The sequence below is a fragment of the Colossoma macropomum genome, unplaced genomic scaffold (genome assembly GCF_904425465.1).
Source record: "Colossoma macropomum unplaced genomic scaffold, Colossoma_macropomum, whole genome shotgun sequence".
NCBI classification, from domain to species: domain Eukaryota; kingdom Metazoa; phylum Chordata; class Actinopteri; order Characiformes; family Serrasalmidae; genus Colossoma; species Colossoma macropomum.
In genome coordinates this window covers 25,547,234-25,566,673 of record NW_023494806.1, presented here as the reverse complement: position 1 = coordinate 25,566,673, position 19,440 = coordinate 25,547,234, and the positions used below count along the sequence as shown (strand labels likewise).

The 19,440-nt window shown below is 36.7% G+C and overlaps 1 protein-coding gene across 1 annotated transcript; it reads left to right on the top strand.

Moving 5' to 3' along the window:
- The first annotated feature begins 614 nt into the window (after nt 1-614).
- On the top strand, nt 615-13,300 carry si:dkey-193c22.1 (uncharacterized protein LOC567837 homolog). The gene is made up of 9 exons (XM_036599161.1): nt 615-840; nt 4,488-4,528; nt 5,330-5,479; nt 6,845-6,965; nt 7,299-7,511; nt 9,145-9,228; nt 10,156-10,297; nt 10,415-10,577; nt 12,715-13,300. Coding segments are annotated over exons 2-9 (1,110 nt in total). The 5' UTR covers nt 615-840; nt 4,488-4,526; the 3' UTR covers nt 12,950-13,300.
- Nucleotides 13,301-19,440: the final 6,140 nt, after the last annotated feature.

The following is a 19,440-nucleotide window of genomic DNA, read 5'->3' as shown; positions in this document are numbered from 1 at the left end:
ATAACTTCTTTTTTCTAATGTTTTATTGTGTTTTTAATGTTAATTCGGCCTTACACAAGTGTATTATACAGACTTATCTTAATGTTATTACATGCCCTCTAATAAGGTGATTTAGACCATCAAAATATCCTATCTAAAGTTTTATGTAGGGAGCTACCTATAAATATGACATTTGTGGACGTTTCCACAAAATAGGTCAGTTCGTTAAAACAGGTGTCATATACCTTCAATAACATATTTTATAAGGTTAAACTGTATGGGTTTACTCCTTTGCAAGAAATAATGTTTCAGCAACCTTACACAGGTTTTTGTACTAAATGAACGACAAATAGAACTTTACTCAGAGGTATACAGAGTATATTTCTAGAGTATTATTATGTGAAAACACTCTGAAAGGTAAAATAAAAAACTATGATTTTACTCAGTATATATAGTCTATCTTCATAAACATACCAGAAATATCATTTATTCGCCGGTTATGTTGACTGACGGCCGCTTACATCAATGAGAATGCTCCATGTACACATTGTCCCGCCTCCCTGCTCGGAGGAGCGGAACCAATAGGATAAGAGTAGCAGAAACGTCGACCAATCATATTCAGCGCAGCCTTACAGTTACACTCAGCAGCCGGCATTGCGGATGTGTGCTCTGTCGATGAGGACAATCTGTATTCTCACACATTAATTAGGCTTTTTTATGCGTTTTTAATTCGCTGTAACGGGTAATTCGCTGAGTTACCCGTGATGTTTTTATTTGGACAGATGCCGGTGAAATGTTAATCTTTGTGGTGGGCTTGGTGTGGTCTTCTCTGGCCGTTTCCGTACTTGACGCTTTGTGGTGGTAAGTTGTAAACACAGCGCAGATGAGACTTTCGTCATTATCCGTGCTCTCCACACTGCAGTATCTCACCTTGTTAGAGGACGTATATTCATATAACTGACATACAGTATTCGGCTTAAATCTGCGATGTGGTTGTCAAGCAGTTATTAACGAACCACGGTAAAGTTAGTTTTGTTTTCGATATTCGTCTTTTCGGCGCTAATAACATTTGATCGGACCACGGTGGCCAGTAAAGACTTACATATTCATGACAGTCCGACCACAGAGAGTGATGCACACCTGTGCTTTTGCAGTTTGGGTGACATTTAACGTACCGCTAATTTGTGTTATTACCATAGGACTGAGACAAGTTCTTCAGTCGGAAGGAAAATCATGCACTTCTAGACCACACCTACATCCATGCACACGCATTTGTTTTCCTCCAAAGCGTTTCAGTGCATTTAAATACATACTTTAATTGTTCATGCTAACAACAGACACCTCCAGACAATAAAACGTCAATAGTTCCGTAAACACTGTGTCCATACACATCTGATTAATTGTGTTATTTGCTCTAAAAACACACACCACTTTAATTTAGAAAAAGGACTTTGAATACACCTGTAACTAAAATGTACTTGCCAATAATTGTCCTAACAGTACTGAGCATATCTTACCTGTAAAAACTGATATTACCTGTATACTGATATAGCTAGTTAGCTTGATGACGGAGGTTCAGTAATCGTCAGACATTAGCAGTCTTGAAGGTTCAACAGATCCTTAGCCATCTAAAATATTAGTTTAAAAAATGAGAGTGTAGAAAAGAAAACGTCTTATTTAAGTGGATCAAATTGCAAATCAAAAGTTTTTTGAATCCATCAAAAAGTGAGTCAGATTGAAGTTATTTTTTCCATTTTCAATTTTGACATTTTAGACATTGAACATTTAAAATACTGCTTAGTATAAATGCCAGCATATACTGCAATTAATACAGCTCAAATGCTTTTGAAGGTTAAAATACAAATATTAATATAAAGTAATTATTGCAGTACATTCAAAATTCAAAAGTTGTGTATGATTGCTGAAACCTAACTGCACCATACACAACTGTTTGTAGTGTTGGGTGTAATATAGCAGAAATATTATTGAAATTCAAAATTGATAAAAATAGTCACAGCAACATATCCAAAATCCAAAAGCTGTGCATAATTGTTGACACCTTGGTGCACCATACACAGCTGTTTTTAATGCTATAAATAATGCAGCTGAAATATTATTGAAATTCAAAATACATCAGCAATCATACACAACTTTTGGATTTTGAATGTAATGCAATAACTGCTTTATATACATTTTTATTTATTTTGAACTTCAATAATATTTCAGCCACATTACATACAACACCAAAAATAACTGTATGGTGCAGCTAGGTATCACCATTCATACACATTTTTTGGATTTTGGATCTAATGCAATATCTCATTTAAATAATTTTTTATATATTTTGAATTTCAAATATATTCCAGTCACATTACATACAGCACTACAAAGAATTGTGTACAGTGCAGTGAAGTGTCAGCAGTCATACACACCTTTTTTGTATTTATTGCATTTGGATATAATGCAATAAATACATTTTGTTTTATTTGAACTTCAGTAGTATTTTGCCCATCTTACATACAACACTAAAAAACTACTGTACTACTGTGTATGGTGCAGTGCAGTGTCAGCAATGATGCACAGCCTTTGGATTTTGGATATAATGCAATAACTACTTTATATTAATTTTTATTTATTTTGAATTTCAATAATATTTTTGCATCTTACATACAACACTAAAATAACTGTATGGTGCAATGCAGTGTCAGCCATGATGCACAGCTTTTGGATTTTTGATATATTGCTGTAACTACATTTTCTTAATTTTTATGTATTTTGAATTTCAATAATATTTCAGCTGCATTATTTACAACATTTAAACAGCTGTGTATGGTGCAGTTAGGTGTCAGTAGTGATGCACAGCCTTTGGATTTTGGATATATTGCTGTAACTACCTTTTATTAATTTTTATGTATTTTGAATTTCAATAATATTTCAGCTAAATTATATACAACATTAAAAACAGTTGAGTATAGTGCAGTGAGGTGTCAGCAATGATGCACAGCCTTTAAATTTTGGATATATTGCTTTAACTTTTATCAATTTTGAATTTCAGTAGCATTTCAGCTGTATTACACCCAGCACTACAAACAATTGTGTATGGTGCAGTTAAGTTTCAGCAATCATACACAACTTTTGAATTTTGAATGTACTGCAATAATTACTTTATATTAATATTTGTATTTCAACCTTCAAAGCATTTCAGTTGCATTAATTGCAGTGAATGCTGCATTTTGAATCTAAGAAGTATTTTAGCTACATTATATCCTCAAGTAAAAGTCAAAGTTTGTGTCATTACTGAAACTTATCTGCACCAAACACTGCTGATTTAAATGTTTAATGTCTAAAATGTTATCGAAATTCAAAATGAAAAAAATTTACAAGATTTAAAACTTACATCTGATTCACTTAGTGTTTGATGGATTTAAAAAACTTTTGATTTGCAATTTGATCCACTTAAATAAGACGTTTTCTTTTCTACACTCTCATTTTTTAAACTAATATTTTAGATGGCTAAGGATCTGTTGAACCTTCAAGACTGCTAATGTCTGACAATTACTGAACCTCCGTCATCAAGCTAACTAGCTATATCAGTATACAGGTAATATCAGTTTTTACAGGTAAGATATGCTCAGTACTGTTAGGACAATTATTGGCAAGTACATTTTAGTTACAGGTTTATTCAAAGTGCTTTTTCTAAATTAAAGTGGTGTGTGTTTCTAACCATAATTTAGAGCAAATAACACAATTAATCAGATGTGCATGGACACAGTGTTTACGGAACTATTGACGTTTTATTGTCTGGAGGTGTCTGTTGTTAGCATGAACAATTAAAATATGTATTTAAATGCACTGAAACGCTTTGGAGGAAAAAAATGCATATGCATGGATGTAGGCGTGGTCTAGAAGTGCATGATTTTTCTTCCGACTGAAAAACTTCTCTCAGTTCTATGGTAATAACACAAATTAGAGGTACGTTAAATGTGTGCATCACTCTCTGTGGTCGGACTGTCATGAATATGTAAGTCTTTACTGACCACCATAGTCCGATCAAATGTTATTAGTGCTGAAAAGACGAATATCGAAAACAAAACTAACTTTACCGTGGTTATTAACGACGACGTCTTTGTGAAGCTTTAGTTCGTGACAGTAAAGAAACTGAATTAATATTGGGCATAGTACACGATGTTGTAGTCCGTTTTTTATTCAGTTCCCCACTGTGATATTTTTTAAAAACTGAATTAGACTGTTTACTACATTCCTTCTTGTTCTTTTAGAGGGAAATAATACACTACTAAGAATTAGATAAACTAGACAAGTGTCCTCCATTACTTGATTATTACTAATATTTGAATGATGACTACCTACTCCAACACTTTTTTATGTTAGAAACTTTTTATAGAGTTAAAAATAGTTAGAAGATATATTCCAAAGTTTTCTATGCTGCAGAATATTTATTGTGTCTTCACTGATCTGTTGTTTTTGCCTTGTTCTGCTGCTTTATCTAGGTGACTGGTCGACTGTAACCAGCAGTTTGTGTATGAAAAATGTAAGTAATTTTATGAATTCATTTGATGTCTGCGTTGTATGAAAGCATAAAGAGAACTGAGATTGTAGAGAGCTTTTTTCAGCTATTTTATCAGCTCCACTTACCATAGAGATGCACTTTGTAGTTCTACAATTACAGACTATAGTCCGTCTGTTTCTCTGCATACTTTGTTAGCCCCCATTTACTCTGTTCTTTAATGGTCCTATATATATATATATATATATTATATATATATATATATATATATATATATATATATATAGGACCATTAAAGAACAGAGTAAATGGGGGCTAACAAAGTATGCAGAGAAACAGACGGACTATATATATATAGGCTGGGGCTCCATCCGTTCTCCATCAGAAAACACAGTTTGTATATTAACCCCTTAAAATCCAAGGCTTATTACATAATAAGGCTTACTGTTCAGTAACGACAAAGACTTCAATGAAAAGTTTATAGAAATGTGTAATAATGCTTTGTCCTGGCCATTTAAGTCATTAATTCTATTAGCTGTGCTTTTCTGTGGACCTGTTTGAACACAGGTAAATACCTGTTTCAGCAATGAGCGCACCTTAAAGGAGCTAAATTCACTAATTAGAGGAGGTGTCTGGATACTTGTGGACATTTAGGATCTGTTTCTTGGACATCATTTTTCTTTCAGCAGAGAATCTCCATTCAGTATACTGTATAATCCAGGACTAGGCTTAATCCTTGTCTGTTAAACTGACCCATAATGTATAATAGTCAGTACAATGAGCTTCACATTATGATTTTTTTTGTAATTTTTCATTTGTTTCCAGGATTGGAGTTAAGTACCATGTGACCCTTCCTGTTGCCGCTGGTGCACTATTTGTAGCCATTCCATATAGCATCTCGCTTGTTGCCCAGTGGTTGTATGGTTGGCCCAATAAACCAGGCTACAAAAAGTATACAGAGGCGCTCAAACCCAGGTAAAGTATGCTGCAAGTAGGGTTGCACAATATAGACAAAATGACCATGTTGCAGATGCTTTGCTACTTATTATAGCAATATACTCTGCAATATAAACACTGAAGTGAACCCCTGATTTGTGAGGTCAACATGAATTGGAAGTCGTAACACATTGTCCTTGCTTTTCCATACTGTGACATATTCTGTGATGTATTTTCGAGTGAAACAGTATGAGGGGCAGGGGTTTCTGAGCCAGCTGAACATTTTGCTCTATGATAAGTATGGATGGTGGGAGGGTGAGTTTAAATATGATACTGTAGGTTAATATTATTTTTCCCTGTCCATTAGTGCATGGTGATGTAACCAGGGACATGGATTAAGAGTATAAAAAAGAGGGTCCATTCTGATGTCAAGTTGACTTTAAAGATCGTCTTCCATTATTTTTGACGTCTTGCAGGGCTGTACATTGTGACAATTATTATTGCGCATGCTAGGAGAAATTAGTCCTGTGTGAAAACATGAAAGACCACAGTCATACATGTCGTGCATCTCCTTTCAAATACTTTGAGTGTCCAAGTGCTCATTGAAGTTGTAGCCTATTATATAAAGTCATGTTATATTAAGATCATATTATATAAAGATCAGTCAATTTCCAAGCTGCCCAAGCCCTCTACTCAGAGCAGTCGTGCAAGCTGTGGCACAGGTTTAGCTCTGGAGTTTATGGTAGTTGTAGTCTGTCAGGTAACTTGAACAGTAGAGAACAAATCCAGATGCTTATAAACAAAGATGTACAAAATGCCCAGACGTTGAATAATTTGGGGCTATAATGTCATATTTAAAACCAGCAATGATTTGAGATTTTGCAGTTTGCCTACTGAATAAAATGGTGACACTTTATTCTGACTGGTCCTTTTTGGATGAAACACTCATAAGACTCTTAGTAACATGTCAAAAACATATTAGGGTTAAGATTAGGATTTGGGTTGAGGTTAAGGTCAGGGTTAGGATTAGGGCCAAGGTTAGAGTTAGGGTTTTGGGTAAGGTTGGGTAAGGTTAGGTTTTGCGTAATGGAAGTAACATATTAACAGTACATCTACTTAATGTAAATAATGTATCAACAAGATATTTACTTCAATGTATTCAGATGCTTCACTACTGATACTTCACTGATATGTTGTTGATGTGTTACTGATGATCTGTTAAGAGTTTATTAATCATCTACAAAGGACCACTCCAAATAAAGAAATAAAAAATGAGTCCTCCCAAAGATGTCTAGGGAATTGGGAGCTGAGCAGCTTTAACTTAAAAAAAAACAACATTTGACCAAATGCTACTGTTGTGGTTTTGATGATGCACTATTTAAAATATACCAATCTATTCTGTAGGCGAATATACTGTTTGACAAGAGCTGTGCTGGAAATGCTGAAGTATCTGCAGTATGGCAAACTGTATTTCCAGTGGAAGTCATGGTACAAGAACGTCAACAATAATAAGCATTGTGTGAAGGTGAGTCTTCTTCTTCTTTCCTGCTATCTATTCAAGGGGAAGCCCATACAAATGAGGCTTTCATTTTCTGTGATCATCAGTAACAAATGTGCTATAGATGTGTAAGCTGAGACGAGACAGTGCTGATATAGGTGGGTTGTTTTATTAGAGTTGACAGGGCCTCGTACGGTATGATTTAATGTATGAACATCAGCAGAAAATACATCCTGCATCCTGACGTTTGATTATTCAGGATTTAAATCGCAATGCTAACGTGATATATGTTTAAGCGGATTAAATGGGACGTTGTCTTTTTCCGTAGGATCATTGTAGACTGTTTTCTTTCTTTCACAGGGCATCACTTTTGGTCGCAGAGGCAACAAATTAGACTTGTACCATGCCCCAAGCATGGGCCAGTCAAAGACTGAGCTTATCCCAGTGATAGTGTTTGTATATGGAGGTGCCTGGGGCTCAGGAGAGAGATCAACGTACTGTCTACTCGCACTACAAATGGCCAAAGAGCTTAGTGCTTCCGTAATTTGCCCTGATTATTTCATATATCCAAAGGTAAGCTACATGTTTTAATGCTTGTTTGCCTGTCCTTGTTTACTTTGGGTGGGCTTCCTCGACATGGATTAGACATATTCTTGGAATAATTTGTAAATGCAGTGCTGATTCATAATTGAAAATCATTTCTTGAACAGCTGTAGGCTTAAAGCTAGACACTGCAGGTAAATAGGATTTTATTAATACAATGTATATCACAATGAATCTTTGCCAGTTGATAATGTTAGAATAAACATGCTTATTTCATTGTCAATACACACTCCAGAGAAACGATTTTATGGAACAGATGATTAAAATCTCATTTGTTTGTTTTTGTTTTTAATAAAAACACTATGCACTGATATAATAAAACAATGTCAGGTCATTTTGTAGTGTATAATCCAGCATAAATCTAGTTTTGAGCTATAGATTAGGAAATCCTTCTTTACTATCCTTCAGAATATGGCTAGGTATGAATGTGCAAAATTGAATGAATACAAAAATTCTTGAAGCTGAGCTTTTTGGTTCTGAATGTAGAAAGAATTAGATTTTCACTGCAGTACCCAGTGTAATCTCAGAATATGAATGTTGTTGTTAGTTAAACAGAAGTAAACATATGAATATTCTAGTTAGATTCTACAGGAAAGAAGCTTTAGTGAAATATGACACAATGAGGTTGTACCTCGTGTGAGCAGACTGAAACATTCATGAAAGAGGAGTACCATCAGTATTTGCATATTTCAATTATTGAGATGTAAGCAAACTCACTGTGGTTTGATATGAAATGGTTCACAGTAGAGAAACTTACTGGCTCACGATTTCTTTACAGTGGTGGTGATAGGAACCAGGGGTCACAATGTCTACAATCTACTATCCAAAACCACCAATCAACCTACACACAGCTTAAAATAAAAAATAAGAAAATAATAATGTAGTATTAAATCTGAAAAAATGTTTTCTTTGGGGGCTGTTTTGCCTTACAACACTCTGCATGTACCTCCCCACTATGAATGAATTTTAAAAATGTGTTTTATTCCAAAGCCTTCTCAAATTTGTCTCAGACATCAAGCAGTGTATTCATAACTATTTAATTTAATACATTTCTGTGACGAAGATTTTATAAGTATTGAAGTCTTCAAACGTCTGGTTCCTGTCACCACCACTGTGAGCAATTCTGACACAGTACATTTCTCTAGAATGGAGCATTTCACATTTTCCCTTTTAAAGTTGCTACATTTTGTAAAATACGGTTAGTTATAAGTGGGCACACATTCATTAAACGTGGTGAAATGAACATATGATAAATTGAGTTTACAATTTATGATCACAGCTTAAGAGAAGTAATGTTATAGATGCAATTGATCTGAGAATCATCTGGAATATGATTGTCCTGTAGTGTCTGGCTTTAATCTAGGTCTGTGAAACAGGCCCTTTATGTTCAGGTTATTCTGGTCAAGGCCTCTTGTTCTCCTTTCTTATAGTGGAGTACCATGATCCTTGTCTCATTCAAATAACAGAATTTTCTTTTTTCTCATTATTTTGTAAAAAGGTTTATAAAGCTGGATAAATAATGACTGGACTCTCACTGGCCAAATTCTGTTTACTGTAGCTCATTCATGTTAAAGCTTTTACTTTAAACTGTGCTCTTTTTTAGGGGAATGTTTTAAATATGGTGCAAGACATAAGTGACAGTCTGATATGGGTGCGAGAGAATGGGCATTCTTTCAATCTTGACAAAGTAAGTCATTTGTTTCTCTCTACTAACATCATTGTTACTGTGTCCACTCTATTAGACACACATACCTTGTTGGCCCGCCTTGTAGATGTAAAGTCAGAGACGATAACTCATCTGTTGCTGCACAGTTTGTGTTAGCCGCCCTTTAGTCCTTCATAAGTGGTCACAGGATGCTGTTGGTTGGAATTTTTTTTGTTGGATGGACTATTCTCAGTCCAGTAGTGACACTGAGGTGTTTAAAAACTCTGCTGCTTAAACTGTTTGAACTGACTTACACAGGAAAGCGAAGGGAACAAAAACAGTGTTTTCACATTTTGATTATCATTCAAATGATTTGTTAAGTGTGTGAATTTGACACATAGTTGTAGTCCTATTTAATTCTTTGATTATTTTTTTTTGGCCAATAACCAAAAGTGCCACTTTTGACTATTTTTTGGCCGAAATGTTTCAGTGCATCCCTAATAATATTTGACTTGCAGTCCTTTTGGTCAGATTCTGAAGAAACAGACCTACGTCAAAATCTAAAGCTGTCATTGCCCCCTGAGCTGAGCTGAACTTGATATGGCTCTATGTGTATCGCAGATGGTTACTACTTTTCGGTGGGAGTAATTGCGAAACATTTAAGCACGTTTGAAACAAATGTGGATATTCTTTGCCTACGTGTTTTCTTTCCTTTGTCAGAAATATTGTATAAGAGCACTGGAACACTCAGGGTTATGTCTTATTGTGAATAATATCATGGCTGTGATGATCTAGGTTACTAACCTTCAGCCTGTGTCTGTGACCGAGTCACAGCCATGATGTTATTTGTGATAACACACTCTCTCTGATGTTCTTTCGCTTAAATATAGTCTACGACTGTGTAATTTGCTCTTTCAACAAATACGATCTGTTGGTTTAACTGTAATTTTCTTTTGTTACGGTGTGCAGGACAACATTGTGTTAATAGGCCATTCAGCAGGTGCTCATCTTTGTGCCCTGACAGCACTGTTTCTCGTGGAATGTGTGGATGAGCTGTTCATTGAACAATCCCAACAGAGGGAAATTACAAACTCTATTAAAGGAATCATAGGTAAAGATGTTATTGTTCTACTGTTCTTGCTAGAGAGCTGCAATTTAACAAATGATGGTGTTGCTTTTGACTACAAAAGCATACTTGCCACTTAATGCTTGTTTTCTTTCACTGCAGGTTTGAGTGGCGTGTACAATGTAATGGACCATTATCAACATGAGAAAATACGAGCTGTGGAATATATCTCGACTATGCACAAAGCCATGGATGGCATAGAGAACTTTGATTATTATTCACCTACAGTACTACTTCAGAGACTGAACAAGAACAAGTTAAAAAGGTGGGTTATGAGTTATGAGTCTTTGAGCCAACTCACAAAATCACTCCAGGAGATGTAGTTATTGCAGTTATTACTATCATTAATGTTGGCCGCAGGTGGTGGTATTGTGGTTAGTGCTTCCAGCCCCAGGCTGGCACTGCTAAAGAGTCAGAGGGACATGTTTCACCACTAAACAAAGGGGAAAGTCAGTACATGCCGGCAGACAGAAAGGCACTTGTGTGAACGTGATGAAAACAGGGATTCTGCCGGGAAGATGAAAGAAATTTATGATTCACCCAAAACCGCAATATCATGAACGACTATCCATCTTGGTCACAAATTGTTCACCCTAAACCACCACATTCCAAGCAGCAGCACCCACTATCAGTACACATTATTAACCCTTAGAAGTCTTGAGTTTGTTGTTTTGCTGTACTCTTCATAAGTAATTACATTTTTACATACAGTCCTGTTTCCAGAAATGTTGGGACACTGTTCATCAATCATTTAAACCCTATATTTAATTGAAAATATCAAATGTTGAAACTGAGAAATTGTATTGTTTTTTGAAAAATATATACCCATTTTGAATTTAATCCCAGCAACAAAAAATACCCCGTGGCTAATTGGCAACAGGTCAGTAACATGATTGGGGATAAAAGAGCATCCCAGAGAGGCTGAGTCTTTCAAAAGTAAAGATGGGGAGGAGTTCACCACTCTGTGAAAGACTACACAGGCAAATAGTGCGACAATTCAAGAATAAAGTTTTTCAACGTATTATAGCAAAGAACTTGGGGATTTAATCATCTACAGTACATAAAATCATTAAAAGATTCAGAGAATCTGGAGAAATCAAGGGACGAGACCAATACCAATACTGGCTGACCGTGTTCTTTGGGCCCTCAGGCAGCACTGCATTAAAAACAGACATGATTCTGTAGTGGAAATCACAGCATGGGCTCAGAAACACTTCTGAAAACCACTGTCTGTGAAAACAGTTTGTTGCTGCATCCTCAAATTCAAGTTAAAAAAATGCTAAGAAGAAATCATATATAAACAGGATCCAGTAATGCTGCCATCTTCTCTGGGCCCGAGCTCATTTAAGATGGACTGAGGCGAAGTGGAAAAGTGTCCTGTGATCCGACTAATCAAAATTTTAAATTCTTTTTGGAAATCATAGACACTGTGTCCTCTGGGTTAAAGACGTGCATTAGTTCACATGGCATGGGTGATGTGCACATCTGTGAAGTCGACATTAATGCTGAATGATATATACATGTTTTAGAGCAACATATGCTGCCATCCAGATCATGTCTTTTTCAGGAATGGCCTTGCTTATTTCAGCAAGACACTGCCAAACCACATTCTGCACGTATTACAACTGCATGGCTCTGTAGTAAAAGAGTCTGGGTGCTAAACTGGCCTGCCTTTAGTTCCCGCCTGTCACCATTGAAAACATTTGGTGCATTATGAAATGAAAAATACGACAAAGGAGACCCCAAACTGTGAACAGCTGAAATCTTATATGAAGCACTTCCAAAGGTACAGCAGTTGGTCTCCTCAGTTCCCAAACGCTTACAGAGTGGTGATGCAGCATAGTGTTAAACGTGCCCCTGTCCCAACATTTTTGGAGTGTGTTGCTGGCATCAAATCCAAAATGGGCATAAATTTTTCAAAAAACAATGAAATTCCTCAGTTTCAACATTTCATATGTTGTCTTTATAATGTTTTAATTAAAAATGGGGTAAATGATTTGCACATCATTGCATTCTGTTTTAATTTATATTTTGCACAGCATCCCAATTTTTTGGGAAACAGTGTTGTAAATAAAAACAGAATGCAAATACAATAGAATGTGCAAATCATTTAAACCCTATAGATAATTGAAAATAGTGCTACTCATGCTGCTTATCCTCCTGAGTTAAAAGTGTTTCAGCCCAGACTGCATTTTGAATGAGGTGAAATACAGGGTAGCCAATCAGAACAGGGCTCATTTACCTATATCAGTCTTAAAGGCACAGTAACAAAAAACAGCTCATACAAACGCGATAAATGGACTTCAGCCAAAAATATAATACAAGCAAAATGTAGAATATGACCTCTTTAAGTATCACCTTTTAATACTTATTACACATATGCATTATGTTGATTCTTGCAGAGTTCCTCCAGTAGCTTTACTCCATGGCACCAATGACATCATCGTTCCAGTGGAGTCATCATTAAAATTCTCTGAGGTCCTCACTTCGCTCTCCATTCCAGTGTCCTTGTATCTCCTGCCTAAAATGGATCACACCAAGATTGTCACTGATCTCATGGCACCTGAGAGACACTTTTATCATACAGTATTCGGCTGCATCAAACAGGAGTACAGAAAATTTATTAAACCATGTTAATGTTTAATTTAAATTGTTGTAACTGTTAATTGTGCTGAATGTTTAACATTATTCAGTTGTTTTTCATGCTGCATTTGTTTATGTTTTACATTATTTAAAACATATTTTTTTTATCACAAATTGCTGTGATTGCCTTTATTATAGCTAATGATTGAGACCAAGGAATTCATACTATATATTATGTCTGTGATAATTTACAGTCTGAATCATTTATATTCTGTTAGAAGTCTCTGGTCAACCTTCAGTGTTATTACATTCAATTCATCTTTGCACTAATGCTGAGAAATGTATTCCATATGCATCAGGAATTTATTAATAAACAAAACTGAAATGCATAAATAAATAAAATGAACAATGCTTAGTGCCAGTTTCTCACTTCTGTACTTGGAAAGCCTCTTTAAAAATAGGTTTCAGTGTATATAGTCATAATGTTTGTTGAAATTGTTTTGTTGTTGTTTTGGACTAAATTTCAAATGTCTATGGTCTGTATAGATTACTACATTTCTAGTATTTTAGACAAACCAAGTAAGATACAGTTACATGCAAAAGTTTGGGCACCTCTGGTCAAATGACATGTTTTGTGGATTATCTAAGCAAAAGTAACTTAACACATCCTCTACAGAGAACACACTTCTGCACATTTTATTGCACAATGACTCTTGATTTGCTGAATGTAACATAGTTGAAAACAAATTAAAATACAAATTTTGTACCATTTTATTTTAAACATATTTATGTTTTATTGGTTTTCCCGTATTTATATTCGGATTTAACTGTTGGTGTAAAGGATGTGTTAATTCCACTTGTGACATCTGGAAAGGCAGGGAAAGAGCATGACTACTTGATGATTTTGTATATAATAATAATTGAACAATTGAATTTAAATATTTCAATGAATATATACTAAAAATAGTAAAACTAAGCAGTTAATTAGTTAGGAGAGCATAAAAGCAGTGAAACACTTAAGGTTATGTGTTGTCATGGATAACATCATGAGTTTGATGATCTATGATAATACCAGTAGCTGTTCGAAGTACAAAATGCTACAAAACATTTCTTAGGGATGGGACTGGGCCAGTGGAAGCAGTGCCCAGGAGCCTCTAGCTGCCAGGGGCCTTGGGGGCCTCAGGGGCTCAAATACTTGAGATGATCCTCCACAGATATTAACATTAGAGTAACTAATAGCCATTGAATATGTACAAATGACTAAATAAATGAAGAAATATTATTTCATGTCAGGCCCCTGAAGTTTTATATTAATATTGATTTGTGATTTTGTTGTTGCCATTCAAATGGACATTTTATGTGGTTGGTTTGTTCCCTCTTTGCTGTAGTAACAGCTTGCACTCTTCTGCTAAGGCTTTACACTAGATGTTAGAACATTGCTGTGAGGATTTGATTGCATTCAGACAAAAGAGCATTAGTGAGGTCAGGCACTGATATTGGATGTTTAGTTCTGGGTCACTAATATAACTCCAGCCATCTCAAATGTACTGGATGGAGCTCCACAGTCAAACCTCGGGGGGTTTTGGAGGCCCGGCATACATTCCATCATTCTATTAGCAATGCTTTTCTACAGAGATTATGCAATTGAATGTCTATGTCAGCAGTGAGTGCACTTTATAGTTAGTCGCTGAATCCATCAGCATCTGGATACATTTTACATTTGCTCTTCACAAAAAGATAAATAAATTAAATGAAGAGCATGTGAATGAAAAAGGCACAAGCAGAAAAGAATTACATTTAAATAATTATTTAAATGAGTTGAGTGACCCTCAATATCTAATGCCAATTAGTTTCAGTGCTATTTGTGGTCATTTTGCCTCAGTGCTTTTAGTTCACACCTCTGAGAGGGCTGTGAGCCACAGGGTAACACAGTACAGAATGAGTAGTTAACAGGGAATTCCACTGATTTTTCCACATTTCTGCATAAATTAATTGTTAAGGTGTTAATGATTCCCTCTCTTTTTTGAAATAAAGGAGTTAAATGTAGTATGTAAACACTGTTAAAGTTTTAAAACATACCATTGACTGTCATGGTCATACAATGATATATAAAAACTTATTGGACTGGAAAACCAGCCCATTTTGAATTCGCTGTTTTTTGTGATGTCACGAAAACCACCTCATTTACATACATCAGTTGTAATCAGCCTACAGCATTTAGCTCTGCCCCTTGGAGCTGAGGTTATAAGAAGTGTTTTGGCTTTCAAGGCTTTTTGAATGAGGCACAATACAGAACTGCCATTCAGAACAGCGCTCATTTATACTATATCAAGCATGAAGGTGCAGTAACAAAAACAGCCTGTTTCATTCTTAGGGATAAAAAGAGGTTGGAAAATAGTCTTGTAAAATGTATGGAAAAATTCCATGATTCCATTCAGGAAGAGAGAAAGAGAGACAAAGAGAGAGAGAGAGAGAGAGAGAGAGAGAGAGAGAGAGAGAGAGAGAGAGAGAGAGAGAGGGAGAGAGTGCAAAAGGAGGAGAAGCTGGTGGAGTTGTGGAGTGAGCAAGACTGCCCCTCTGACGCGTCTTCCCACTTAGAAAAGATATTGGTGAACGAGGCCCATTGTTTTTAGAAGTGAGAGGGTGTCAGATTTTAAAAGACTTTTCATTGTCTTTTCAAGGTCTTGGTTTGCATAAGTTAGTAATGAATTATCTTCTTAGTCTATTCTTGTAACAATCTCAAAATGGGAAATATTAAATAAATCGACTCTATTCGAGACGCGTCCAGGGGCCCCATTCTTGTCTTTTGCTTGTAGCCCCAGATTCACTAATTCAGCCCCTGATAAAGAGTATTACTATCATTTAATCACTTCAGATCCACCAGAACAAACTCAGTGGTACTTTTTTTCCTCATTATACTAATAATTAAGAATTTACTCCATAAAAAGTATCTATATGTTACTAGCTCGCCGGCAGATGTCAGTGTTTCTCCTGTATTCACTGAGATGTAGGAAAATGTTGGCCAGCCGTCTCTCTCTCTCTCTCTCTCTCTCTCTCTCTCTCTCTCTCTCTCTCTCTCTCTCTCTCTCTCTCTCTCTCTCTCTCTCTCTCTCTCTCTCTCTCTCTCTCTCTCTCTCTCTCTCTGAACTGAGAAGAGCTGAAGCGGGTAGTGGAGCTGCTGGGATGAGGAGGCAGTGTTGTCGGGATGGCGAGGATTAAATATGGCTACTAGCTGATTTTTACAGAAACATTGAACCACTTACCAGACTGTGTGGCGTCATGTGTCAAATATGGATGGAATGAGGACAAGAAGGGCGCCGTTAACAACGTACATTTAGACCCGCTGTTATTATCACACGCCCGGTTTTCACCGACCTAAACAGCTCCGCTGGTAAGTTGACCGTTGATATGCGACCAAGTGGGGATTGGGGGCGAACACTGGACGGGCCAAGTTTGACATGTGAGTCTGCAAACCAGTGACTAAACCTTGCGGCTCTGTTGAACGAACGGCTGGGCTGTTTTTTGTTAGCGAGCTGCTGCTCTGGGAAAACAGTCCGGGATGAAAACTGCTCTGCTCGGTTAGCCCGCTAGCTCGCTCGGTGTCTGTCCGGGCTGCTAGCATCTCCCTGCGCAGCTGAGGGAGCGGAAAACAGGCATGCAGGAAGCCCCGCAAGGATGCATTTGCGGCATTTTTGCTCTCAGACTACACGTTTTGGCCACCGACATGGCCAGCTAGCTCACCGAGCATTTATTCTTGTTTGTTTATCATCTGTCTAAAACAGTAACACGGCTCTTTAAACGGCAGCTAGGTTAGCTGGCTAGCCTGCTAATTGTGTTGGAGCCACCACCTAATGTTACTGTACAGCGTGAAGAGTGTCAGAGGTGACTCTTCGGTCTGTAGGAGTTCAGGTGAGAGGATTTATTTGGTAAACGTTAGCTACGAACTTTGTCTGTTAAATGTTTGCTTTTCTAGTCAAGCAAAATGTCAAATTCAAAGCAAGTGTAAACGTGAAGTAGCTGTTCGGCTGTCCAGCTACTGTCTGTCTGGGCCCAGTGTTGTCTTGTTATGAAGAGCCCGATATTATCTGTTATTAAAAGCGTAAATACTACAAATGGTGTGAATGTCATCTCTGCAGAGGAAGCTGAAAGGGACATTTGGTGAGGAATAAGCTGAGAAACCGTGTCAGGCTTGGCTTCTCGACGTTAGTTCATCGAAAGCACGGATTGAATTGGCAGTTTTTCGCCAGTTGTCCTCCTTAGGCAGGTGAGAGGTCAAACAGCTGTATGTGTGGCTCAAAAAAAAGTGTATAGCTGAGCTGCAGCCTTTAAAAGTCGCCAGCTAACACAGCCCGACATTGACCACCTTGTCTGTGTGCTAAGTCACTGCACCAATATCCCCTCATTCCACTATCATAACATTGGAAGGGTTCCAATGCCAGGAGACCATGAGCCAAATTGCTGCTCAAGTAAAGACTGTAAGCTAGAGATGGCATGATAGCACTTTTTGTTTTCCAATGCTGATATTGAAACCTTGAGTGTTGGCCAATATTGATTACGATGTAACATTTCTTTTCTGAAAAACTATAATGCATCAGAATGAGCTGTTTTAATCAAAGCACTTGACTTAAATCGGAATTCCATCTGTTTTTCAAAATGAACACATACTTATACGGTTAAGATGTAAACAAAGTCATTTGGAGGAGTTTGATGTGAAATTTGCAGTTCTAGAGAAACTTACCAAGCCAGAGTTGCTCACAGTTGTTGTGGTGGTGCTAGAAACCAGATGTCTGAAGTGTTTGATGCCACTAAAAGCTCCCTCACTGTAAGCTGTTACATGAATTGGTTACCTGAGACACAGCTATATGATTGACTTGCGATAGGATTTTGGACACATTTTTAAAAATCCATTCATGATTGTGAGAGACATGCAGGCAAAATAGAACCCAAAGGAAACTTTTTTTTTTTCTCAGAAGGCACATGTAGGTTCATTGGTCATTTTAGATAGTAAATAAAGTGGCCTGTATTTGTCATAGTCATTGTATCCCCTGGCTCCTACCATAACCACTGTAAAGAAGTCAGAGTCAGTATTTTTCTCTACAGTGCACCATTTCACATCAGAACACTCTGAATAACTTTTTCTTACATCTCAAGGATTGAATTGTGTTGAATTTTTGAAAAAATTTCCTTTAAGATGAGCTTCTTAAAGTAGGCTGTCATGCTCAAACTATTCAAAGGCTCTACTACCACACAGGAAGAAATCCAAAGCTAATGCTGCATTTGAGTGGTGTTGGAATCTGGTAAATACCAATTTTCCAACTTCTGAATTGCACTCAAACAGCTGGCGTCTTTTTTCCAAGTGGGGTAACTTGAGATTCTAGACGTTACACTAGTTTACCAGATGTGTATGACGTATGACGTGACCTTTCATGCTTTCTGCTGGTGAAAAACAGTAAACCTGGCCTTGAATGTGAAAAAATATACCTGATGTGCTTAATATACCTAAAGAAGCAGGATGCATGTTCTCCAGACCTCTTTTCTTTCCTTTTCTGTGTTAGGCGCATCTTTCAACAAAGACCCAAGTGGAAACTTGTATTTGCTAGTTAACCATCTGATGTGTACAATCTTCTGATAAACCCTTGAATGCAGCATAACAATGTGACATCATATGTGCCATTTCAGGTTAGTTTTGTTACAGTATTGGAGTTACTCTTTTTTTGAGTTCTGTTGATATCGGCCAAATAACGAGACCGTATAAATACTGATATGCTATTTCTACTGTAAACCTTTTATCTGGCTGTGTTTGACTGTGACTTATGTTAATATTGTACTTGACACGCATTTAATAGTAGTGTTTACCATTACAGCTGTTTTGTAAATCTACAAGTTCATCGTTTAAAGCCGGAGTCTGTCATTTTATTACCCTATGGTGCAGGTATCAGATAAGAATTAGTCTTTTTCTCTATGATTCCTGGAAAAATGTCTTTTACAGTATCACATACTGTATTTGTTCTCCAATCTACATGTTTTGGAGACATTGGACAGTGAAAAGACCATCAATAGGTTTGGGTATTACTGGTGGCAACCAGGTCTTGCTTCTTTGAAAGGATTTCTACATTGAATTTCCTCCCTAAAATGAAGTAGCGTCCCAGTTGTTCTAAAATAAGTTTGTTCTGTCAAACGTTCAGTCAGCGTTTTTGAAACACTGCCACGGCCTACCAGGATTAGATGAGTTCACTAATGGCATTTGTAGTAAACACACATTATACATTTTAGTATTAGTGTTTTTATTATTCCAAAGCCTTTGCTTCTACAGCACAAAAATCTGGCCTGTGACTTCCAGCTGTTTGCCATAGAAGCTTTAAAACCACTCAGTGTGCTAACTGTGAAACCAGACTAAGAAGATACTTCCTTTTTTGTTTCTCCACAGTATTTAGTGGTTGCTCTCTGTTGTCAGATCATATTCTGATCTATGTTTGTTCTTTTAAGTCCTATCCATGAATAAGAATAACTGTAGAGTGGATTTAGAAACAACTCTGTTGGAGGTC